At 33.6% G+C, this 26,202-nt stretch overlaps 7 protein-coding genes across 7 annotated transcripts in view; 1 reads left to right on the top strand and 6 right to left on the bottom strand.

The window, feature by feature from the left end:
• The window catches only part of LOC126750859 (cecropin-1-like), a 479,399-nt gene that overhangs the window by 15,356 nt on the left and 437,841 nt on the right, over positions 1-26,202 (bottom strand). The gene's annotated exons all lie outside the window — the stretch shown is intronic.
• LOC126750865 (cecropin-1-like) lies at positions 1,800-2,279 on the top strand. Its single transcript, XM_050460631.1, has 2 exons — positions 1,800-1,991; positions 2,063-2,279. The coding sequence occupies exons 1-2, from the start codon at positions 1,893-1,895 to the stop codon at positions 2,153-2,155; spliced, it is 192 nt and encodes a 63-aa protein (XP_050316588.1). The 5' UTR covers positions 1,800-1,892; the 3' UTR covers positions 2,156-2,279.
• LOC126750863 (cecropin-1-like) lies at positions 5,325-5,801 on the bottom strand. Its single transcript, XM_050460630.1, has 2 exons — positions 5,613-5,801; positions 5,325-5,541 (listed from the first exon to the last, which is right to left on the bottom strand). Exons 1-2 carry the CDS (start codon positions 5,709-5,711, stop codon positions 5,449-5,451), a joined length of 192 nt encoding a protein of 63 aa, XP_050316587.1. The 5' UTR covers positions 5,712-5,801; the 3' UTR covers positions 5,325-5,448.
• Positions 8,761-9,265, bottom strand: LOC126750869 (cecropin-2-like). The gene is made up of 2 exons (XM_050460636.1): positions 9,086-9,265; positions 8,761-8,981 (listed from the first exon to the last, which is right to left on the bottom strand). The coding sequence occupies exons 1-2, from the start codon at positions 9,182-9,184 to the stop codon at positions 8,889-8,891; spliced, it is 192 nt and encodes a 63-aa protein (XP_050316593.1). The 5' UTR covers positions 9,185-9,265; the 3' UTR covers positions 8,761-8,888.
• LOC126750870 (cecropin-1-like) lies at positions 17,159-17,653 on the bottom strand. Its single transcript, XM_050460637.1, has 2 exons — positions 17,488-17,653; positions 17,159-17,398 (listed from the first exon to the last, which is right to left on the bottom strand). The coding sequence occupies exons 1-2, from the start codon at positions 17,584-17,586 to the stop codon at positions 17,306-17,308; spliced, it is 192 nt and encodes a 63-aa protein (XP_050316594.1). The 5' UTR covers positions 17,587-17,653; the 3' UTR covers positions 17,159-17,305.
• LOC126750862 (cecropin-1-like) lies at positions 20,176-20,660 on the bottom strand. Its single transcript, XM_050460629.1, has 2 exons — positions 20,507-20,660; positions 20,176-20,402 (listed from the first exon to the last, which is right to left on the bottom strand). Exons 1-2 carry the CDS (start codon positions 20,603-20,605, stop codon positions 20,310-20,312), a joined length of 192 nt encoding a protein of 63 aa, XP_050316586.1. The 5' UTR covers positions 20,606-20,660; the 3' UTR covers positions 20,176-20,309.
• Positions 24,591-25,122, bottom strand: LOC126750861 (cecropin-1). The gene is made up of 2 exons (XM_050460628.1): positions 24,922-25,122; positions 24,591-24,829 (listed from the first exon to the last, which is right to left on the bottom strand). The coding sequence occupies exons 1-2, from the start codon at positions 25,018-25,020 to the stop codon at positions 24,737-24,739; spliced, it is 192 nt and encodes a 63-aa protein (XP_050316585.1). The 5' UTR covers positions 25,021-25,122; the 3' UTR covers positions 24,591-24,736.

The following is a 26,202-nucleotide window of genomic DNA, read 5'->3' as shown; positions in this document are numbered from 1 at the left end:
TTTTGAATAATGTTTTTTCTCGATATAACAATAATATATATATGTGATATATATTTACCACATATATTTTAAACGTGCTGCTCATTCAATACTCATTAGTTCCCTAGAGCTCATACTAGGGGTATTCTGTTGGATCCACATTGGACAAACCAATTCAAAAGTATAAAAGCTTATGTGAACACGGTAACAAATCGGCACCAGTCAAAATGTATGCCTTGTACCTGTTTGTCCCCGAATTTAATATCTGGGACCTTAAATTAGGATCCCAGTGTTCAAAAATATTACAAAGATAAGAAAAGATAGAATTAAAATATCAAAATTCAAATTTCTTTCATACTTTTAGTCGATATATTATATAAATTTGTCTGTTGGACAATATGAATCAATCCTATAGACAATTAACTCCAAAGTCAGGACTTATTTAACAAAAAAAACAATAACCTTATATGAACATATAGTCCCAGGCTGTTGAACTATGAAGAAGTTTGTTTAAATTTATGAATAAGTAGAAGCATACTAAGAAGAAAAGTAGGGCAAAGCAACATTTTCTGTAACCAAACATGAGAATTATTATTATGTTAGAAATGTTTTGGATGACCAGAGAAACCCTTTAAGCAAGCTTCGTATTTGCGTATTTTTCTTATCTATACAGGAAGCTCTTAGATAAAAAATTTATTCAATTTTATTGTAAAAAGATAAGGAAAAAATTATTACAAAATAATCTCAAAAATAGATCAAATTCTATTTTGAGAATTTTATAAAAACATGGGTTATATTTGCCAATAGAGAAATCAGAACTGTGGCTTAATTGGACCGAAAAGCCCCCAGCTTCTCCAAAATCGCTGACACCACATCATTGTTGCAAACAAGTTCTCGCTTTGGCATATTCAACATTCCTCAGAAAATAAACTAAATTTTGCCCATCGTGGAGACTTTAATGACTATATGCACATATGTATATATTAGAGTGAGTAAAAGACGAATTTTTTTTTCGCTTGCTACTCTCGAAATAGGATCTTAGATATCTTCTAAATAAGGAAATCTCTCCAAATTTGAGCTCTTAAATGTAACTGGAAAATCCATCGGCCAAAACTGACCAGATCAAAAATGTCAAATCTCACTTCCAAATACTTGAAAGAATATTTCGTGCCATAGTGCGAACCGTAAGTGATCATTTTTGTGGAGTAGCAGATTTCCTACAAAACTACGAATTTTCCGAGTTACAGTTATTATTTCATTGAGTTATAGAATTCAAAAAATTAATCTGTCTTAGAATAATTAAACTTTAACCGTTAATATCTTTTAGACGGTTAGGCTTATGAAAAAATCATAAGAGACATTTTGTAGAGCATTCAAACACTTGGACAGGCTTTCCTAGAGGTGTCTAAGACCTCTTTTTCAGAGTATCAAACGGCGTATCAGTTTTTTTACCCACCCTAACATATATGTATGTATGTATGTAGAACTGCATGTTCAAGTGACAAACATTAATTTATCTGTAATTCAAGCATTACTAAATGAAATTGAAAATTATTACAAATAAGAATAATTGCACATATTCACTTATATTGTGTAAATAATATTTTTAATTGCACAAATTAACACAAAGACTGATAACACAAAATTTAAATGATGCTGAAAACACATACATACACACATACATACTTAGCAACATTTCTACTCTCTTCAGTGGAAGTTATGAGTGGAAAGAAATCCCCGAAAACGCGCTGATAAGGAAAGGTTCCGTTTGCATTGTATCTCTGTCTTGCTATAAAAGCAAAGCTGAGCTAGTGAACTATCAACAAACACAATTCGAACATCGAAGAAAGTGGAAGCACACCAAGCTTAAATAATCTTTCATTCAAGCAAGCAAATATACATACATAAACAAAATGAACTTCAACAAGATTTTCGTTCTTCTGGCTGTCTTCGTCGCCGTCTTTGCTGGACAAACTGAGGCGGGATGGTTGAAAAAGATTGGCAAGAAAATTGTAAGTTAGAAAAGTAACTCAAGACTAAACTATATGTACTAACTAATCTCAATTTCATTCCTAAATTTCAGGAGCGCGTTGGTCAACATACACGAGATGCCACCATCCAGACTATTGCTGTGGCTCAGCAGGCAGCCAATGTTGCGGCAACGTTGAAGGGTTAACTGAATCTGTTCGGAAGACCTAAATAACATATGTGTACCTAATTTAAGACTAATATTTATTTATTTAGCAAACTGTGTGACTGATTTCTGGATATTGAAATAAAAGTATTTGAATAAAACTAAATTTTACCGAAAAGTTTTAGTTAATATTATCTAAACCTTGGTTATAGGATTCTAAGAAAAAAAAAACAACAAAAATGATTTTTAGAGTTAAGCCTGCTTCTCCGCTTTCTTATCACTAAGATTTTAGAAAAGCAAAAATCACCTTTTCTTTGGCCATTTCGTTTGTAAGCGTCGATCTCTTTATGGCAAAATGTAAACTTGACATTCTAAAGTATAAAAATCGCGATAATCTTAGCTGTCTCTTTACTTATTGCGTCTGTGGAATTCACACAGGCCGATTGGCTGGAGGATCTAAACGAAGGAACGAAAGTTATTTACTTGATGCACTCATATCTTCCGTTATTAATTTCAAGTGCTTGCCTTTTCAGAGTCAAGTAGTTAATGCGGTGAACGAAAATGCTCAATATTTGTATGATATTCTTGGAAAAATATTAAGGAATTTAAATCCAGATTCGAATGAAGAGTAATACTTTATAGTGGTGATTGTCTCTGGGCTGAAATTTCAAACGCATTTATGTTTAAGTCGAATTGGGTCGGATTGTAGCATCATCTAATTCAAAAACTTTATTATAAAAAACTATTCGCTTTATATATTCCTGAGAATAAATATATTATGGCTTGTTGAACCTGCTTGTCTTTGTCCGGCATCATTTAATAAACAATGCTTGATACATTTCTTCCCATTAGAAGTCAATCTCTAGAGCTCGGGAAGGAGCTGCTTATTAATCAGTGTTTTTGGAGGGAATTTCGATTTGCAGCTTGGTTCCCATCATCTAGCAACAGCAAATGAAAACCATACGCAAATAAAACGTTCGGTTATTTCCGCTTTGTGATTCGGAAATAAAAAAATCACTCGAATTATCGTTACCCATCTGTTGCATGCATGAATGTTTGCATAGTAAATTTTATAAAAACGTAAAAAAATTGTGTAATTAGCTCAGCTCTGTTTCATTTATTCAATATTTTTGTAAATACAAATCTATAACTACATCTATGAACGCATCCACAAAGAAACTTTTTAAATAACTCAGTAAGAAAAGCATGAATTGAAATGTTTGAAGAAACTATTAAAACAAAGCTCTTTCATTATTATACCCTGAACAACAAGAAGGAAACGTTGGAGATAAACTATATGCATATAATATAAATTAATGATGACGGGCTGAGTCCTTTTAGCCATCCGTACGTTTATCTTGAAATATCAATTTGAATTTTTGTACACCTCCTTTTTTCTCTAAAACACTGCTCATACAAACTGCCATACAAACTGATATATCAAATCAAGTCTTTATTGAGAAAAATTTTGTATAATAATATACTTTATTCAAATTGGACTACTATAGCATATCTTCTTTTTTTACTGGCGTAGAAACCGCTTACGCTTATACCGCTTATAGCCGAGTTAACAACAGCGCGCCAGTCGTTTCTTCTTTTCGCAAGATGGCGCCAATGGAAGATTCCAAGCCGAGCCAGGTTCTTCTCCATCTGGTATTTTCAACGGAGTGGTGGTTTTACTCTTCCTCTGCTTCCCCGGCGGGTACTGCGTCGAGTACTTTCAGAGCTGGAGTGTTTTCGTCCATTCAGATAACTTGACCTATCATATCATCAGATGTTATCATCGTCCATGCCTCTGCACCTATAGCATATAGCTTCCATATAAACTGACCAATCAAAATCAAGATTAATATCTTTTTATACCATTTCAAGCTTTAAGAAATTCACCTTTGCAGGGTTATAGCTTCGGTGTAGCCGAGGCTATCGTTTTTAATACCCTGAACAGGGTATACATATTAAGTTTGTCACGATGTTTGTAACACCCAGAAAGAAACGTCGGAGACCCTATAAAGTATATATGTATATAAATGATCAGTATGTTGAGCTGAGTCGATTTAACCATATCAGTCCGTCCGCCGTGCGTCTGTCTGTATATATGTATATGTACGAACTAGTCTCTCAGTTTTTAAGATATCCTTTTGAAATTTTGCGAACGTCATTTTCTCTTCAAGAAGCTGCTCATTTGTCGGAACGGCCGATATCGGACCACTATAACATATAGCTACCATACAAACTGAACGATCGGAATCAAGTTCTTGTATGGAAAACTTTCACATTTGACAATGTATCTTCACCAAATTTGGTACAGATTATTTTCTAAGGCAACAATGTAATCTCCGAAAAAATTGTTCAGATCGGATTACTATAGCATATATGTAGCTTCCATACAAACTGAACACATAATTACTAAAAGAAATGCACCTGTGAAGGGTATATTAGCTTCGGTGCCGCCGAAGTTAACGTTTTTCCTTGTTTTTAGTTGTTATTATGCGTTTTTAGTCTTTACATACATACGTCCACTTCGATTTTAGTTTCGTTATTTCTTTTAATCATTTCGTTATCTTTTGTTCGTCTCATTTCTTATTAATTTATATTTGCTTACATTGAACTCAACAACAGAACAAAAGGTAATCGATCTGTCTTTCATTCACAAATTATTGGTGAATCGTCATTTTAATTATATTTCTTAGTATTAGGTTATTCCTTTTAAACACAGTTTCATATCTTTTCGTTTATGTTTTTTTTTAGATTGGTAAACCTTTTTTCCAAACTTTTGTTGTTGGAAATTGTGTAGGTCTTATTGGGAAACACTCGCTCAAATAACCCTTGGTAACATCTTTCAACTAAACAAAAACCATTTAATAATTGAATTTTGGTTTCTAAGACTTTGATCTTGATGAGGTTTGAATATATGCTTTGATGAGATCGAAGGAAAAGGTTGAAAATATTGCTACGATAATGGACAGCTTATGTGTGTTATAGAAATATTAGTTATTTTATCCTTGTTAATGTTTTTATAGAGCACCTTAATGACTTCCGACATTTCATAAGAAATACCTTTAACCCGTTTTGAGTATAATAATACTAGCAGAAAAAAAAATTAGTCAACGAAAACATCGAAATTGTTCGTACCTTAAGAGGAAGTTCTTTTTTTTTCTTAGAATCCTATAACCAAGGTTTAGATAATATTAACTAAAACTTTTGGGTAAAATTTAGTTTTATTCAAATACTTTTATTTCAATATCCAGAAATCAGTCACAAAATTTTCGAAATAAATAAATATTAGTCTTAAATTAGGTACACATATGTTATTTAGGTCTTCCGAACAGATTCAGTTAACCCTTCAACGTTGCCGCAACATTGGCTGCCTGCTGAGCCACAGCAATAGTCTGGATGGTGGCATCTCGTGTATGTTGACCAACGCGCTCCTGAAATTTAGGAATGAAATTGAGATCAGTTAGTAATATAGTTTAGTCTTGAGTTACTTTTTCTAACTTACAATTTTCTTGCCAATCTTTTTCAACCATCCCGCCTCAGTTTGTCCAGCAAAGACGGCGACGAAGACAGCCAGAAGAACGAAAATCTTGTTGAAGTTCATTTTGTTTATGTATGTATATTTGTTTGTTTGTATAAAAGATTATTAAAGCTAGTTAGTATGCTTCCACTTTCTTCGATGTTCGAATTGTGTTTGTTGATAGTTCACTGAGGCAGCTTTGCTTTTATAGCAAGACAGAGATACAATGCAAACGGAACCTTTCCTTATCAGCGCGTTTTCGGGGATTTCTTTCCACTCATAACTTCCACTGAAGAGAGTAGAAATGTTGCTAAGTATGTATGTATGTGTTTTCAGCATCATTTAAATTTTGTGTTATCAGTCTTTGTCTTAATTTGTGCAATTAAAAATATTATTTACACAATATAAGTGAATATGTGCAATTATTCTTATTTGTAATAATTTTCAATTTCATTTAGTAGTGCTTGAATTACAGGTAAATTAATGTTTGTCACTTGAACATGCAGTTCTACATACATACATACATATATGTTAGGGTGGGTAAAAAAACTGATACGCCGTTTGATACTCTAAAAAGAGGTCTTAGACACCTCTAGGAAAGCCTGTCCAAGTGTTTGAATGCTCTACAAAATGTCTCTTATGATTTTTTCATAAGCCTAACCGTTAAAAAGATATTAACGGTTAAAGTTTAATTATTCTAAGACAGATTAATTTTTTGAATTCTATAACTCAATGAAATAATAACTGTAACTCGGAAAATTCGTAGTTTTGTAGGAAATCTACTACTCCACAAAAATGATCACTTACGGTTCGCACTATGGCACGATATATTCTTTCAAGTATTTGGAAGTGAGATTTGACATTTTTGATCTGGTCAGTTTTGGCCGATGGATTTTCCAGTTAGATTTAAGAGCTCAAATTTGGAGAGGTTTCCTTAGTTAGAAGATATCTAAGATCCTATTTCGAGAGTAGCAAGCGAAAAAAAAATTCGTCTTTTACTCACTCTAATATATACATATGTGCATATAGTCATTAAAGTCTCCACGATGGGCAAAATTTAGTTTATTTTCTGAGGAATGTTGAATATCCCAAAGCGAGGAGTTGTTTGCAACAAAGATGTGGTGTCAGCGATTTTGGAGAAGCTGGGGGCTTTTCGGTCCAATTAAACCATAGTTCTGATTTCTATATTGGCAAATATAACCCATGTTTTTATAAAATTCTCAAAATAGAATTTGATCTATTTTTGAGACTATTTTGTAATAATTTTTTGCTTATTTTTTTACAATAAAATTGAATAAATTTTTTATCTAAGAGCTTCCTGAATAGATAAAAAAATACGCAAATACGAAGCATGCTTCTCTGGTCATCCAAAATATTTCTAACATAATAATAATTTTCATGTTTGGTTACAGAAAATGTTGCTTTGCCCCACTTTTCTTCTTAGTAGAGTAGAAGCATTCATAAATTTAAACAAACTTCTTCATAGTTCAACAGCCTGGGACTGGGACTATATGTTCATATAAGGTTATTGTTTTTTTTGTTAAATAAGTCCTGACTTTGGAGTTAATTGTCTATTGGATTGATTCATATTGTCCAACAGACAAATTTATATAATATATCCTAAAAGTATGAAAGAAATTTGAATTTTGATATTTTAATTCTATCTTTTCTTATCTTTGTAATATTTTTGAACACTGGGATCCTAATTTAAGGTCCCAGATATTAAATTCGGGGACAAACAGGTACAAGGCATAAATTTTGACGACTGGTGCCGATTTGTTACCGTGTTCACATAAGCTTTTATACTTTTGAATTGGTTTGTCCAATGTGGATCCAACAGAATACCCCTAATATGAGCTCTAGGGAACTAATGAGTATTGAATGAGTAGCACGTTTAAAATATATGTGGTAAATATGTATATCATCACATATATATTTTATTGTTATATCGAGAAAAAACATTCTTCAAAATGCTGCCAAGTTGACAGTCCTTGACCGGATAAAGACCAATGGTTGCAGAAATCCCCACTCTGATATTATTTATATGTTTCTAATAGGTATTATAGAAATTAAATATATACATATATAGTACATTTTTCGTAAACCATAATAATAGGTTGTCAAAAAAGTCTTGCTGAATTTTCGCTAGTTGGCGCTGAAAGCGCGTAGTTCTAGTTTTATTCGTCGCATCGGGTCATGCTATACCTTTTTGGAAAGCTCAATTCACGCGCTAACACGTGTTAGATTGATTGTCGTTTCTTTTAAGTCGTTCGTGAGTTATAGCGTCGCAAACATGGAGCAAAAAAAAAAGAGAAAATACGGGATATTTTACAGTACTACTACGATAAAGGTAAAAATGCATCTCAAGCCGCCAATAAAATTTGTGCAGTTTATGGACCCGATACAGTTTCCATTTCCACCGCACAACGATGGTTTCAACGTTTTCGTTCTGGTGTAGAGGTGGTCGAAGATGCGCCACGCTCCGGAAGGCCTGTCGTCTGAAATGGTGGAAAGAGACCGGCATAGTAGCAGCCGTAGCATCGGTCAAGAGCTGGGCATGAGTCATCAAAAATTCATTTCAATTTCAATAAAAAATGCAATAAAAATACCGCAAGCCTTTTTGACAATCCATTACAATTTTAACCAATAGTGCACACGTTCACCAGATGAGAATGTGAAAATGGGCCTGTCGATCTGTACAACTGTGAAAGTTGGCTATAGAGATAAATACCATATTTGCGATGACGTTCACATATCGCCGAATGTGCTTCAAAAAGCTACCGGTACGAATTAAGAACATTTAAACATTTCATTAATGCTTAATGTAGTGCTTATCAAAACAATAGCCTTCAAGCAGGGGAAATATTTGCAAAGAGTAAGTGTTTTCCACATTGAAGTGGATACAATATTTTCAGAAAAAATACCCATCATATCTTCTGTGCTAACAAAAACAAACACATAATCACAATTATTTAATTTTTAGTATTAGGTTTATTTACTTTTCATTTCTTGATTTTTTTCTTTTTTTTTGAAATTGGAAACTTGTTAGAAATATATTTTTCCTTCAAACTTGGCTTTGCTTATATCCATTTTGTTTGATAATATGGCGCGTAAAAATAAAAAGCGTGTATGGTTTGGAATATTTGATTTTATTCAATTACTATAATTTTAATTTTAGCCACAAAATGGTCTAAATAAATAAATACTAAACTAATTTAAGTACATAAATATTTGTTGTAACAACATCCAAACATGTTGAGTTTATCCCTTCAATGTTGCCGCAACATTGGCGGCCTGTTGCGCTACGGCAATCGTCTGGATGGTGGCATCTCGTGTATGTTGACCCACGCGCTCCTGAAATTTTATGGAAAGAAATTGAGTTTAATTAATAAATGTTTTGTAATTTAAGAATTTGTAGAGGAATATATTCCAGTTTTGAGAATTTGTTGGACACTAACAATTTTCTTGCCAATCTTTTTCAACCATCCCGCCTCGCTTTGTGCGGCGAAGACAGCAATGAACACAGCCAGAAGAACAAAAATTTTGTTGAAGTTCATTTTGTTAGTGTGAGTTTATTTTAAGCTTGTTGAGAAGTACTGTATTCTTCAACGTTCAAATTGTGTTTGTTGATCATTCGCCAGCTTGTGGTTGTTTTTATACTCTTTGCACGCGGACAACGGAAATGCAATCAAGCGCCACTTGTTGTTATCAGCGCGTTGTCGGGGATTTCTTGCAATGGTACTCAGCGCTTGCTGGAGTATATTCAAATCTAGGTATTATAGCTTCATATAAAATTAAGATGATCATATACATAAGTATTTATTATAGTTATATAGTTTTTTCCACTTTTGAGTAGGTGACATCCTGATATCAATGTTTTCTTGAATGTATATTATGACTTCGAAGAAACTTTCATTTGATAACATATTCCAATTTTTATTTGATCATTTCGTTATACTCTTACAAAGTGTGGAACTCTATATTATAGTTTTAGGAATATCTAAAGCAAATCGTTATATATAGAGACTTATATACATGTACACATATAACAAAATCAGCCAGTTAACGAGTTGAAAGTATTTCCGCTTACCTGTTCGTCTATGCAAGCAATAACTTTTGTTAGAATAGATATATTTTGAAATAATTTTATCTATGACTACGTCATAAAACGTTCTAGGTTGCCATAGCACATCATTGTGATTCTCTTCGAATTATTTACTTTTACAGTACGTAGCTCTGAGATCCAAACCGAAGAAACCTGATACAAACATCCTAACATGATGTGCAATCTAGCTACATTTTGTCCCTTAAGGTCCATATATCGATTCTACTGGCTACCGCTACTTCGTCTGACGCCATATCACTTATATGTTATGCATTTCGATTTATAAATGGTGGTCGTCTTTATCTCGTACTAATGCAAAGACAATTCAAGAAATTTTGCTTACTACAGCCTATTCTTACATGTTTTCATTACAAATTTTTAAGAGTGACGATTCCTAGAAGCTAACGTCGGATACGCTATAAAAGGTATACATATACAATTGACTGATCTATCTAATAGTAGTCCTTCTGTTTTGGAGATATCGATCTGAACTTCTTCACCAACTCTCTGACGATAACGGACCACTGTATTATCGAACCACTATATAAAGTGATCGATCAAAATCAAGGCTTTGTATCGAAAACTTTTGTTAAGATCAAGCCACTGTAGCGTATAGCGCAGCACACTGTCTACCTAAGTAAAAGTGGCTCACTGTGTGGAACATTCTTATTATAATCGCAGGGAATTTCATTGGTCACACCAGGTATTTCGTTGCGGTCAATCAAATTTGCTACCGTGTCTAATTTGTAAACTCTCTAACAGCCCTATAGAAATCTTTAAAAATCTGAATCACGCGTGTTTAGATGTTATTTCTAGTAAAAGTAACTTCCGTTGTCCATCGTATTCGTAATCGTCGGATACCGTTTTAAAAAAAAAGCAATCCATCTTACAATGATTACAAAAATTACGGTAATATGTGCTGTGTTTCTGCTTCTTGCGTACGTGGAATGCCAACAGCAGGATTTTTTTGGCGATCTCTCTGGCTTGCTGCAAAATAACATAGACTTCGCCAAGAGAGCTGTTAGTTATTTCATAATACATTCAAATACTTCGGGTTAATATCAAGTGTTTTCCTTTTCAGATTGCTTTGCTGCAAAAGAAAGTGGATTTAATTGACCAAGCATCTCAAACTGATCAGAGCTTTGAAAAATTATGGAAAAAATTTTTTAATTGAAACTGTATATTGAAACTAATAAAGTTTTATTCGTTGTGTATTTGTAAAAGATATGTTTGGATGAAAATAAGAATAAATCCATGATTGAATTAGAAATTTCGAGAACATTACCATTACTCTTATTATTTGATCGAACTAATTCGATTCGGAAGCCTCTACATATATTATATTACATTGAAAATATGGCCAACTTTTTTATAATCACGGTCTATTGTGGTACCAGGAACGCTTATAAAATTGACTAGAAGACCCTTATAAATCGACAAAACGCTTTGAGCCGAACGCGAATTTGAAGAGGCACTAATGTCAATCCCGGCATGTCTCCTGGTTAATCGAATGTACATATGACTGCCGAGCTGTTTCAACCTCAGCTTAAAATAACTCAATAAATAAAAAATATTGCTAAATTCTCCGACAAAAAGTGTTTGTCGGTGAGGAAGATGTTCCTTTTTCAAATTATCACAAATCCAAATCCCAAAAAAAGTTATTAATACTGCAAATGAATATGGATAATAATCGAAGATCTGGTTAAAATTTTTTGTTTCGACAAAATGGCGACTTCAAAAAAACTCCTCTTTTGTGAAAAAGTTATTGTCATAATTTTATTTCTTCGATCTTTATCTGACAAATAGATTATTATATCCAAGAACAATTTCTTTGATCAACTTAAAATTTTCAGAGAATATTCTCAAATATATTGTATTATTCGATATATGTACATATTAGATAACAAATCGATTTTTTGTAATTCACAAGAATAACCCCTTCAGTTAAATAGAGAGAGGGGCACCGCAATAATTTATTGGACAGGTTATTAGTTCAAAAGTGAGTGCTAATGTGTGGTATGAAAAATCGTTTTTCCTGCTGAATTATTCGCGTTATGCAAGTAAATTAAAGCACCGAAAGCACGAAGAAAGTCGAAAATTGAGTTAACAAGCGGCTTATGTTATATAAAGAGTGGTCCCTTTCGAGGTTCCCTAACTTTTTAAAGAAAAGAAAAAACACAACGAAACTTCAAATCTAATGAGGTATGTTTATTATCATTCGAAAGAACATTCTTTGGCATTTATTTTTTGAAGATTATCTCTTTCAAATGTTCTATACGTTCAATTTTCGATGACTCGTTCGAGCATTTCGACTGGTAACTGGCCTGAATCGAAGCGGGATTGTCCGCATAGACTTCAGACTTTACATATCCCTACAGGAAAAATATGTCTAAATGTTTGATATCACATGATCTTAGTGGCCAATCGACCGGCCCAAAACGTGAAATTATCTGCTCACTAAAGTGTTATTTCAATAAATCCATTAATTGATGCAATGTGGAAGTGACGCCGTCTTGTTGAAACCAAATGTCGCCGAGATCACCAATTTCAATTTCAGACATCAAAAAGTCAGTTATCATGGCGCGATAACCGTCGCTATAGAGGGTTAGGTGCTCATCGGCATCAATTTTGAAGAAATATGGACCGATGATTCCACTGCGCCACAATCCACACCAAACTGTTTTTTCGGGATAAAATGACAGCTGTTGAATCTCTTCAATTTGCTCTTCGTCTCAAATGTGGCTTTTTGCTTGTTTACATACCCATTGAGCCAGAGATGGGCCTTATCGCTGAACAAAATTTAGCTCGAAAACGTCGGATCTTTTTGGAACTAACCAAGAACCCATAAAGTGAAGTTATATCGCTTGGGAAGTTCGAATGGATTCAGTTTTGCACAAGCTGTATTTTAATGGCTTACAATTTAAGATCTCAACGTAAAACGTACGTTACATACTTCGGTCCGAGTTGCTGCGAACGACGCCGACATAATCCCACGGTCTTCGTGAACACGCTCAACTACGGCAGCTATATTTTCTTTACTGCGCGCTGGACGTGGTCTATTCGGTCGAATATTATCTATTCAAAGTCTATTGAAAAAAGTACTTATACGTGGATCACCCGTTAGTTAGCGTTATTTGTACTTGGTGCCTGCAAAACCTGGTTTCATGTTCGAAATGTGTATCTTATTTTCCAACTCGTTGGTCACTGACATTACAGGCTTCCCCTAATAGTCATTACTCACATTTGGGGCCAATTACTCAATTTTTAAATACAAGACGCAGCTTCTGTTATCAATCATTGTTTTTGGGGTTAATTTTGAATCATCGTTAGGTTCCCCAATCTTTGACAACAACAAATGAAATTCACCTACAAAGAAATGCCTCGGTTATTTACACTTTGAGCTTCGGAAACAAAAAATCACTTTAATCGTCATACATCACACATATGTTCATATCTACATTTGTAGTAAATTTTATGAGTAAAAGCACGTAAACAAAGAGCTCAATTAATTCAGCTCAGCTTCATTCATAAATGCGTTTATACTCACAAAAATAACTGTATTCATTGAGAATGCCCTGTAGGAAAAGTATTAACTAAGATTTCAGTAAAATTATGTCAACGAAAATATCAAGTTTTAATGTCTATTTCGGAATTACTTTCGATGGAGGACACAATTTTTGAACTATTTGATTTCATATCCGATATATATTCATAAAAAAATTATTTTTTGCCAAATTTTTCATTACTAAAAAATAATTATTATACTCTCGCAACAATGTTGCTAAGGAGAGTATTATAGTTTTGTTCACATAACGGTTGTTTGTAAGTCCTAAAACTAAAAGAGTCAGATATAATTATATTACCAAAGCGATCAGGGTGACGAGTATGTAGAGTTGAAATCCGGATGTCTGTCTTCCGTCCGTGCAAGCTGTAACTTGAGTAAAAATTGAGATATCATGATGAAACTTGGTACACGTATTCCTTTGCTCCATAAGAAGGTTAAGTTCGAAGATGGGCAAAATCGGCCCACTGCCACGCCCACAAAATGGCGGAAACCGAAAACTTATAAAGTGTCATAACTAAGCCATAAATAAAGATATTAAAGTGAAATTTGGCACAAGGGATCGCATTTGGGAGGGGCATATTTGGACGTAATTTTTTTGGAAAATGGGCGTGGCCCCGCCCCCTACTAAGTTTTTTGTACATATCTCAGAAACTACTATAGCTATGTCAACCAAGCTCTACAGAGTCGTTTTCTTCAGACATTTCTATATACAGTTCAAAAATGGAAGAAATCGGATAATAACCACGCCCACCTCCCATACAAAGGTTATGTTGAAAATCACTAAAAGTCCGTTAACCGACTAACAAAAAACGTCAGAAACACCAAATTTTACGGAAGAAATTGCAGAAGGAAGCTGCACCCAGGCTTTTTTTGGCCTCGCCCACTTATGGACCAAAAACCATATCTCAGGAACTACTAGACCGATTTCAATGAAATTCGGTATATAATATTTTCTTAACCTGATGACACGTACGAAATATGGGTGAAATCGGTTCACAACCACGCCTTCTTCCAATATAACGCTATTTCGAATTCCATCTGATGCCTTCTCTGTATAATATATGTATGTATACATTAGGAACCAATGATGATAGCGGAATAAAACTTTACAAAAATACGGTATTTGAAAAATATATAAATGACGTATAATGAAATCTCGATTATCACTTTATCATGCGAGAGTACAAAATGTTCGGTGACACCCGAACTTAGCCCTTCCTTACTTGTTTTTAAATAATTTTGATAAACTTTTCGTTACTAAAATTGATATTAGTGAATAATTTACTGCTTCAAAATTAATTGACTTAGCGTTTTGGTGTCCTCAAACTGTAGTTCGGATTATTCTTATACTTTTTTTAAGAAGTTTGTTTATAAAATTTGTTAGGCAAGTCATAATGTTCGCAAATATCGAATTTAAAACTTTATATTTTCATTATTTATGAAATCACTTTTTAAATGTTTTTAAAAGAAATGTTTTGATGAATGACCAAATGGGTTGTTTTCTCAACATAATGTTAATTAAATATAATAATTTACATTAATAAATAATAGTTTTTCTCTAGTTTAATTAGTCAGCTTATTTCATTTTGCGAGAGTGATGATTAAATTTTCCTACAGGGTATTTTTGTGAATAATTAATCATACATGGAGCTACAGACGCATATATTTTAGTATAAACATATTTAATGAATGTTCGTGGTTTCGCTATTTCTTTGTCATAATTTTCGTAACTTTCGTTCGTCACTTACTTACAATCCAACAATACAAAGAAGGTTACCGAACTGCATTTCATTCGCGAACTATTGGTGCGACGTCATTTTAATTGCTTTTCTTGGTATTAGGTGATTCCTCTTTATCACAGTTTCGTATTTCTTTCATTTCTGTTTTTTTTTTTGCAAAATGTCAAATCTCTTTACTAACGTCATTTTGGGAAACACCTGTGTAAATAACCGTCGGTAACTCAAGAAAGAGTACATTAAAGAACTGGATTTCGGTCTGTAAACTTTCGATATTTACTGATTTGCTATAATTAAGTCCGACAGCTTAATATTTTTAGATCCGAAAGTTAAATTTCAGGTATACATATGTATGTATGTTACCACAGCATTTTACTAAAAACTGGAATTTTTCTCTTTTTTCAGAAATGTATTGAAAGATTTATTTGACAAGAATAATCTTTTAAGTATATTTATTATGATATTTATGTTATGTACAAAGATCTATATGAAGGTAGTTCCCACAATGACGGGTTTTATTTGAATATATGTACATTGTGGATAAAAATACCGAAGAAAGAATTTCTCTCAAATTTTGTATTTCTAACCAAATTTCGTGTGCGGAATCGTTGCGAATGTTGGAAAAACCTTCCGGTGATACAGTTTTATCAAAAACACAAGCCTACAAGTGGTCTAAAGCCTTCAAATACGATCGAGAGATCGTTGAAGACATGCCTCGTTCTGGACGACTTTCGACCTCTTCATCTCACGAATATATTAAAAATGTGAAGGATATGGTGCTTAAAAATCGTCCGGCAAGTATTAGAGAGATGGCAAGAGAGCTCGACATCTCTCGCGAGTCCGTTGGAAAGACTTTGGTGGATATGTTGGGAATAAAACGCGTTCTCGCTCGACTCGTTCCACATAAAGCCGAATTCTTTTAAAAAGATTACTGTAAACATCACTTTGGATATGACGATGCAAACAATCAACATTCATGGAGAGCATTATAACATGAGCCGAGGAAATCAAGGTGTTTCTCATTGACATCTTTTTTCGATATTCGTGGTTTGGTGCATCAGGAATTTGTTCCGAAAGGAGAGACGGTTAATAATGAGTTTTATTTCAGCGCATTGCGGCATTTGCATGAGAACATTCGTCGGAAACGGCTGGAATTGTGGAAGAACAAATCATGTATTTTACACGAGCCACAATTCTGACCGAATTTAAAGCCAAAAACGCATTGAATGCCTTCGATCAATCACCGTATTCACCAGATTTGGCTCCGTGTGATTTTTTCTTGTTCCTCAAACTGAAATCGTCGCTCCGTGGAGCCCGTTTTCAGTCGATCGAAGAGATAAAACAAAATTCGCTGATGGGGATTACTTTGAAAGCGACAAAATAAATATTGATAACTAACTGAATTTTTACGGTTTTATTTACAATTTGCGTGTACTTTTTTGTCACAATGTATGTTGCTGTCCAAACATCAAAAACATATGTACTTATGTATATCATGATGTTTATGGCTTTCTAAGTCTTGAGCTATATTTGTATTCGTATTATTCCATTGGCAAATATGATATGAGGTGGACAACCGTTGTAATTAGATTCACACAATTTTATTGGATTGCCATAATATGGACCACGAGTCTGTATAAACCTCAACTGAACGGCTGCAAAATAGTTTACCTGCATTGATTTTTAATTGTAGTATAGAAAGTCAGGGGCTAATGGAGAATACTTGAAACCATCACCATCAAAAAGGTATAACTATTTTATTACAATTTATGGTAACTTTTACTATTAACGGCAGTTTCCTCTAGATTAGATTTAAATTTCTTGAAAATCTCATTTTTTTTCTAAAGATTCCCTTCGAAAATTGTAACCAACTGCACTTTCTGTAGTCAAACGATATCCATATTTTAGGTTATTATCATATATGGTCGGCAATTGGGTTCTTTGGTAAAATTTTATTTTATTTGCAAAGCACACAATTTTCTCGTTGTTTGCCTCACGGCAATATTTTTTAAATTCACAACTATTTAAATGTTATATTAAAGTTATATTTAAGACACCTACTAAACCAGAAAATATCTGTTCGAAGGATAGTGGAAATGTTATTAAGAAATGTAAAGAATCCGTATATTTTTTGTCAATATTGTATTTTAATAAAATACTTCTTCTGTTTTACTACTCATAAATCAGTCACAAAAATGTCTAATAAATAATATTAATTTAAATTAAGCTATAAAAATTGTAAACATATATTTGGGGCAGGGAAACATTCAGCTTATCCCTTCAATGTTGCTGCCACATTGGCTGCCTGTTGGGCCACAGCGATGGTCTGGATTGAGGCGTCTCGTGTATGTTGACCAACGCGCTCCTGAAATTTTACGGACAAAAATTGGAAATTCATAAATACTTGGTTTCTTAAGTATTTGTAGAAAAATATATTTCAGTTTGGAGACTTACAATTTTCTTGCCAATCTTTTTTAACCATCCTGCCTCGGTTTGACCAGCAAAGACCGCGATGAAGACAGCCATCAGAACGAAAATTTTGTTGAAGTTCATTTTGTCTAATTATTTAAGTTTTAAAATTTGTGTATGATAGATATTACACTAGGTGTGCTTCCGCTTTCGTTGAAACAATTCGAGCGTTTGTTGATCGATCACCAGCTCAACCGTGGCTTTATAGTACGCCCGTAATAACTACACAACAGCGACAGCGGCGTTATCAGTGTTTTGGCGGGGATTTATTTCGATACAACGCTTAATAATGTAGCTTTGTTGTATGTATGCATGTATTTTCAGCATCATAAAAATTTTGAATTATTCGCCTTTGAGGTAATTGAAAAAATTTCAAATATCTACGTGCTGACAAACATGATAAGTAGTACTCATACATACATATCTCAAGAATTATAAGTCTAGTAAGCTCACAAATTTATGGTCATATAAGTATGCATATGTATGTATATATCTATGTATATACAAAATTAAATTTTTTCGTATTATTAATGTCTTTGAATTGAGGAACACCTCATACATTAATTAGTTTCCTAAATATATTACCACTCTATCGTCTAAGCTAAAATTCAAATGGGGAAAAAATACGCGGACTGACTATTTTTTATTATCATACTTGCTAGTGCCAAATTTTTTGTGTTTTCACGCGAAATTTAAATTAAAAAGTCTTACTATTTTTTGCCCACAGTATATAAATGTAATTTACAAAAGTAAAATGGAGTTCAAATCTAGGTCATCCTGAGTAGGACAGCAAATGTCTAACCATTGCACTACGGCCCACATATCTTCAAATTGTAGACTATTTAAAATATTACTGAGATGAGTGGTATCCCAAAGGAAGTTTGAAAAATCAGTATCTTTAAGGTCTGGGAAATTAATTTGTATCATTTATGACCAAATGAGTATTTCTTTATACAATTTTAGGATACCAAATATATTTTATGGTTTTTCGCGAGAATATCCAATATTCGATATTATTTCAATGCATTTACATATATAATTCCATTTATATCACAGGATGACTAATATCCTGTCGATGTTTTAAAGAAAAGTATTTAGCATTGATAACATCTATTCCTATGGCATAGCAAATTCCATTATTCATATGGTTTCTTCAGGGTGTTAAGTGTCCCAATGAATCATTACTTTGATTTTGATCGATCAATTTGTATGGCAGCTATATGCTATAGTCGTCGGATAACCGCGGTTCCGACAAAATAGCTGATTTTTACGGGAAAAAAGGGAAATTTCAGAACGATATCTGAAAAACTAAGGGACTAGTTCGCGTATATACAGACAGACTGACCGACGAACAGACCTAACTCCACTTAGCCAGTCATGTCAGTTCCTTCTGGGTGGCAAACTTAATATCACCTGTTCAGGGTGTAATTCTATCTTATGCCCTATATTCGGAATAAATAATGCTTACTTTTATTAGTTGATTTTTCCCAGATTGATTTTTCCCAGATAAATGCGTCGGAATATTATGTACATACTTTTGCCATGCTTATGCTGTATTAGATTCGTAGGCTGATTGAAGGTTCGAAACTAGTCTAGGTGAGGTTAGGTAATCAGGCTGATATTCGTGAGGTTACAAGTGATCCACTTGGGCAGCTAGAAACGTCGCGTCGGTTGTCAATGCCACGAACATCCAAGGTTGGATTAATAAGAGCGTCGCTTACCAACAAGGGGCCTTGAGTTTGCGAAAAATCTGTTGATAGGGTTAATATCAATTTCACTCAATTGGCCTGGTTCGTAAAAAAGTATCGCTACATGTATTCGATTTTCTAAATTCAATTTGTTGCGTTATGTTGGGACTCATATGCTCTACTTAAGCTGAGAAGGTCGGCCATTTTGAACGTTTCGTTTTGCTTGGACGCGCTTTGGTTCATCTTCGATTTTTGCTTATTACAAAACGGGATCAAAGAATCTGTCTAAAATTGTGTTTGTAAAACAAAATTAAGTTCTTGAACGCATTCCGAATATAGACTGTGGCATATGGTGAAGCTACCCAGCCTTAGTTCAAGGTATCGGTGTAGAAAATGCTTTCATAGGGTCGCGACGACCCTCTCAATCCAAGCTGCCGGATGATCCAAGAAAATAGTGCGCCAAGATAGGTGGAATTTGAAGGTTTTGCTAAGAGTTTTCTTCAATTGCAGTTACGTTGTGCATCATGAGTTCTTGCCAAAGAATCGTACGGTCAATAAAGAATATTAACTGCAAGTTATGCCTAATTTGCGCAAAGCAATCTGCCAGAACAAAAATTTTTGTGATCTTGTTAGCTCCTTCTGCACTGGAGTTTTTATCGTCTCAATCGTAGCGTCCGTTTTCATGAACCTCTACAGTGTTGATAACAAAAAACAGTCACAAGAGGCCAGATCTGAGGAAAAATTGTTAAGTTTTTAAGTGTTTTGAGGATTGGAAAAACGCTGATTACTTTGAAGGGGACAAAATATATATTCATGAGTATATAAACACATTCTTAAGAAACAGAGAATTTACGATACTTTCTGAACAAAGCTCGACTACCTTAGTATAAAGAAAAATATTATAGAATCAGGCGGCTCGTCCAATTAAAAAATGCCTTCAATAAATAAATCTCTTAAAACAATTATAAGTAAAAAAGTATGTATGTAAATCTTGGAAAAACTTGATTTCATTCTCAACTTTATTTCGGTATTTCAGTCACAAAATTATCTAAATAAATAAATATTAAACTTAATTAAGGTACATAAATGCTTTTGTTGCAACTTCCACACATCTTCAGTTTATCCTTTTACAGTTGCTGCAACATTGGCTGCCTGTTGCGCCACAGCGATGGTCTGTATGGTGGCATCTCGTGTATGTTGACCCACGCGTTCCTGAAATTTTATCGAAAGAAATTGAGTTTAATTAATAAATGCTGCGTTCTTTAACAAGTAGTAGAGAAATATATTTCAGCTTGTGGTAGTTCTTGCAGACTTACAATTTTCTTGCCAATCTTTTTCAACCATCCTGCCTCGGTTTGTGCGGCGAAGACGGCAATGAACACAGCCAGAAGAACAAAAATTTTGTTGAAGTTCATTTTGTTAGTGTGAGTTTATTTTACGGCCGTTGAGAAGTTCTCTATTCTTTGACGTGCGAATTATGTTTATTGATCGTTAGCTAGCTTGCCGTTGTTTTTATAGCCGGCGTGAACACATCGGAAATACAATTAAGTGTCAGCTTTCGTTATCAGCGCGTTGTCGGGGATTTCCTGCTATGACAGGGAATCTCTGTGTACTTGAATGTGCACATGTATGTGTGCATATGTATGTACGTGCATATGTATGTGAATGTATGTATTTGCAGCATCATAGAAATTTTATTCTCAAACTCTCTATTTTTACGCTTTAGCCGGTGCTCTTTCTTATCACTTAAAACTCTAGAATGTGGTCTGTGCAAAAGTCCCCTTTTTTCAGCCATTATCTCTTAGAGAGCGCCTAATGTCATCTAAAATCTACTAGGGAAATCTTAAATCTATCATTTATCGCATAAGAAAAGAGTGTGGAATATGGATAAGGATGTATGAAATTTGTATACTACTTTGAGCCTCGAATAAAACTACTAAGTCGATATATTATTTTTAATACTCTGAAATAAAAAATCACCTGTATTAATAAAATTTGTGTTAAGGAGTTTAAGTATAAAATTTGAGATCTTTTTCATTCATTGATATCTTCTCATATAAATCTACTCATATGCTCATATGTAAACGCATCCAAAAAAAAAATTGTTACATGACCCAGCAGGAAAATATTAAAAAAAATTTTGGTTGCTTGAACCGAAAATGATAGTAAATATGTATTTCTTTTTCTATTTTCTTGGAATTTGTGTTGCAGTGAAGGGCTGCATTAAAATAACAAAAATAGTTGAACATGGTGGAAAAGTTTTAAACTCGAAACTTTGAAATCAGAACACCTCAAATACCCAAAGGAGCTCTTAGCACATCAGTCGCACATTTTTCCTTCAGATTTGTTGAGTTGAATACATAACAGTGTGAAAATAAATATTTTGTTATACAAAAATGATTTAGTTTCCAAATTTTATCAAGTAGACTTGACTTTGTTTATTTCGTTAGATTGATGATTCAATTTTCCTGCAGGGTAGTTGTGACAAGCACCCATATTTACGTAGATGACTGAATTTTTGTAGTTTTGCTATTTCTTTTAATTATATTTCTGTCTTTCGTTTGTTGCATTTGTTACTTTATTTCTTAGTCTTCAATTCAGCAACACAAAAATATGTTAATAATCTGTTTATTATACGCGAATTATTGCCGACACCTCATAACTATTGTTTTTCTGTGAATTAGGTGATTCCTCATTATCCAGGTGTCATTACCCTTTCTTTTTCCCTATTTGAGAATGTTAAAGCATATTTTTTAATCCCACGTTCAACTTCTGTTGCCGCAAAACCAAATTTGATATGTCATTTTGAAAATCACGGGTTAAAGCAATAAGGGTTATATTACTGTGATCAAATTGAAAGGTGAAGTTTTAATTTATTCTTCGCGTGTTTTTCGAATCGGTAAATTTTTTTTCTGTAAGTTGGTAGTACAGTTAATGACATCTATGGTAAATTTCACGTCAAAATATTTATTAGTATTTGAGATACGCGTCGTTTTGTGAGGCTCTAAAAGCGAATTCTTCGTTTTTTCCTATGTCTGAATTTATTGAACAAAGAAGTGCGATAATGCACCATCTCATACTCATTGGTTATTCGTGATCATTTCGCCAGATTTTCAACTAATAGCGTGTCGCAAGCAACGCATTCGCCTGATTTGCCTTCGTGTAACTTCTGGCTGTTCAGCAAATTCACACGACCACTCCGAGGACACATTGGATTTCTGTGTATTTACTTCTATCTTCCAATTAGTTAGCAATTTTTCGACAATATTAACTTGTTCTTGTAAGTGAAGTGAGGCATCACTAGGATTAAAACTGGTGGCGATAAATGCCGTATCATCAGCATAAGTTGCTACTTCTAAGCCATTAGCGATCGGTAGATCAGATGTAAATATTGTATATAGTATGGGGCCCAAGACGCTCCCTTGGGGAACTCCAGCGTCAATCGAATAAAGCTCAGAAAATGCATCTTTTTCCTTGACATAGAACGTACGATTGAATTCGCTGGAAACCATTTCTTTATTTTATAAACTAATGCTGGGTGCCATACTTTATCAAATGCTTGTTTAACATCTATAAAGACCCCTACGCAGTATTGCTTACATTCGAAAGCACTCGTGATAATTTTAACAATACGATGGCATTGCTCAGGAGTTCCATGCCCCCTTCTAAACCCAAACTGGTGTTCAGGTAATATGTTTTGGTTCTCTAAAACAGGTAACATTCTCTTTAAAAATATCTTTTCAAATATCTTAGAGAAGGTCGCCAGTAAACTAATTGGACGGTATGAAGAAGGGCAGTGCTCCGGTTTATTAGGTTTTGGAATCATTATTATTTCAGCGCATTTCCATTGACTTGGATAGTGGTCGAGTCTGAGCATAGCATTGTAGATGTAAGTAAGTAGTCTGATACATTTTTGGGGCATGTGTCTAACAGTAAGACCATCAATTTTATCAAAACCAGGCGATTTTTAAATTTTTTTTTTATTTCTGAATAATTGATTGGAATATTCTACCGTTGCCTTAGATAATAATCCATGCCAAATTTCGTGAAGAAACCTTGTGAAAAGAAAGTTTTCCATACGAGGAATTGAGTTTAATCGTTCTGTATTTGTGGTCCGCTATCACTCGTTCTGACAAATGAACAGCTTTTTGGGGAGAAAAATACTTGTGTAAAATTTGTGCATATTTCAAAAATCGTTGGATTAGTTCGCATATACCATATACAGGCTAGAGTGACTCAGATCGTCACTCTGATTATTCATATATATACAAACAACTTCTCAACTACCACTATGAAGTAAGGTCAAAGCTGTGTAATTTTATTCAAATGATTTAGGAATCACCTGCGTAACATATAAATACCATATGATCAAAATGAGTTGCAATGTTTCCAAGCTTTATTTAAAGATCCTTTAGTCTCTGTGACCTATTACCAAAATACCATATTACTAAATATAAAGCAACAAATTTTTGCCGAAAATGATTGGTTTTTATCATCATTCAGAGTTGACTGAAAACAGCAATTTCTATTAAGGGGGTATTCTGGTCTAGACGCATGAATTTTAGGCATTTTTTAAGTTAAGATATAAAAATATGAAAAACATTTTTACTATCCATTTTTTTATATGTTTTTTATTGACATTTTAATAATATGAAATAAAATGGCAAAAAAAAAAACACAATTACTCGAGATACGGGCCGGTGGAGTGGGGGCTTCAAAAAAACGGTGCGTCTTGGTTGACGTGATTTCAACCTTTGTATAGATCTAAAACACAAACAAGACGATTCTTCATTAGTAAGGATGTCGTTATCGGGTTGACCATTTCAAAAAAAAAAAAATTAATAAATAAATAACAAAATGGCGTCGACTTGAAAAAAAAATTTTTTTTACCCGATTTTTTGGACCTTTTCGAATTTTTTGAAAATACTTCAAATCAAAATTTTTGGAAATCCAAGGCAGACACGATAGAGCATTATATAAAGAAGATATATACCAAATTTCAAAAGAATCGGTTCAGTAGAACTTGAGATATCAACTCAATCACCTCAGAAAAAGTAGTTTCGAGAAAAACGCGTTTAAAGTTTAGGAGATAATTCTAGTGAGCACGGACGCCACGTCACAAAATCGGCTGTATCTCCGAAAACAAGTCGAATTTTGAAAAATCCTTCCAAGGTCATATTTTTGAAAGTCTAAACTTTCAAAATATGCAAAAAAAGAATCGATTTTTTCAAAATCCTAGACCGGAATACCCCCTTAACCACTTTTATATTGCTAAAATAATATCTAGAGCGTCAGTTTTAATAGTAGTAGATATTAGATATCTCACGATAAAGGAACTTGTTCTAATTGTCCGTAATACCATAACAAAAACATATACATATAAATAAAATTAAAAATATGTAATTTTTTTGGAAAAATATTTTTATTCAAGTATTTTCACTTTAATCTCCATAAATCGTTTACTATTTTCTAAATAAATAAATATTAAACTTAATTAAGGTACATTAATGCTTTGATAGCAACTTCCGATCTTCTGTATCTGGAGTTTATCCTTTCACAGTTGCTGCAACATTGGCGGCCTGTTGAGCCACAGCAATAGTCTGGATGGTGGCATCTCGTGTATGTTGACCGACGCGTTCCTGAAATTTTTTACAAATAATTTAAAATTAATAGGATATATACAGACGTCTATGTATGTATACACATAAAGTTTTATTTAAATGATACTTACAATTTTCTTGCCAATCTTTTTCAACCATCCGGCCTCAGTTTGTCCAGCAAAGACGGCAACGAAGACAGCCAGGAGAACGAAAATTTTATTGAAATTCATTTTAGTTAAATTTTTTTTTTAATTTTAATGTATGTGTGCTAGATTTTTTAAGCTTGTTGTACTTCTGCTTTCTTCAAAGTTTGAGTATTGTTTAATGATCATTCGTCAGTGCGGCGATGTTTTTATACTCAAACGCAGCACGCGGTCAGCGGAAATATAATCAAACGCCACCTTTCGTTATCAGCGCGTTGTGGGGGATTTCTTTCACTTAGTACTCAATACAGAAGCTTTGTTTTGTTACTGTATATGTATGCTTGTTGGAATGTGTTTACAGCATCATATAATATTTAGATGATCAATCTTTGGGTTAATTTGGTTAAATAAAAATATCTTAGTACTTAAAAATTTACTCAAAAATATTAAATCGGTGCGGTGTATGTTCACAAATAATCTTACATATTATATTTAAAAATGTATCTGCTAATAATAATAGAAATATAAAATTTTGTATAACAGATCAATTGAAAAGATCCCTGCCTACCATAGTTAAATCGTTTTTTTGGAATATGCAAACAAAGGAGGTATATGGACTTTTGGCAAAATTAATTTTTTATTCAATGCAGTTTCCTTCAAATATGATACATTGATTATAGCGATTCTTCAACTTTTCAATATCATTTTTGCAGTCCTCTGCTTTATAATAGGCCTCAGTTTCGTCGATCACCTTTTCAGTCGACGAACATTTTTTCCAGCGTGCATTCTCTTGAGATCTGAGAACAAGAAATAGTATGCGGAAGCAATTCGAAGCTCAATGCCATCGTTTTTACTGACCTGTCACATGGTGCGTTCGTTTTTCGACGCTTTAAACGGTCCAGTAACGCTATGTAAAAGTCGCTGTTGATGATTTTCCTTTTTTTTTTTGCATCACAAAATACACACGCCATACTGTCGCTTGGGCTTCGAAGTGAAATGTTGGATCCATTTTTCATCCATTGTCACTTATCGGGACAAAAATTCGTTTTATTATGCTTAAAATCTCTAAAAATTTATCCGAATCATCAACTCATCGTTGTTTTAGGTTTTAGGTCTCGAACAACTTCACGTTACGGTCATCAAAAATTATTTTGTGGCTTTAAACACAAAGTTTTTCGTCGGTAACAACCTCTTCTGGGCGTCCACTGCTTCTTCGGTGCTCAATTTACAACGTCTAAACTTAGCGTGCCAATCTTTGATGGTTGATTT

Source organism: Bactrocera neohumeralis, chromosome 2 (genome assembly GCF_024586455.1).
Source record: "Bactrocera neohumeralis isolate Rockhampton chromosome 2, APGP_CSIRO_Bneo_wtdbg2-racon-allhic-juicebox.fasta_v2, whole genome shotgun sequence".
NCBI classification, from domain to species: domain Eukaryota; kingdom Metazoa; phylum Arthropoda; class Insecta; order Diptera; family Tephritidae; genus Bactrocera; species Bactrocera neohumeralis.
The sequence above is the reverse complement of the archived record's forward strand: the minus strand, read 5'-3'. Positions and strand labels throughout refer to the sequence as shown.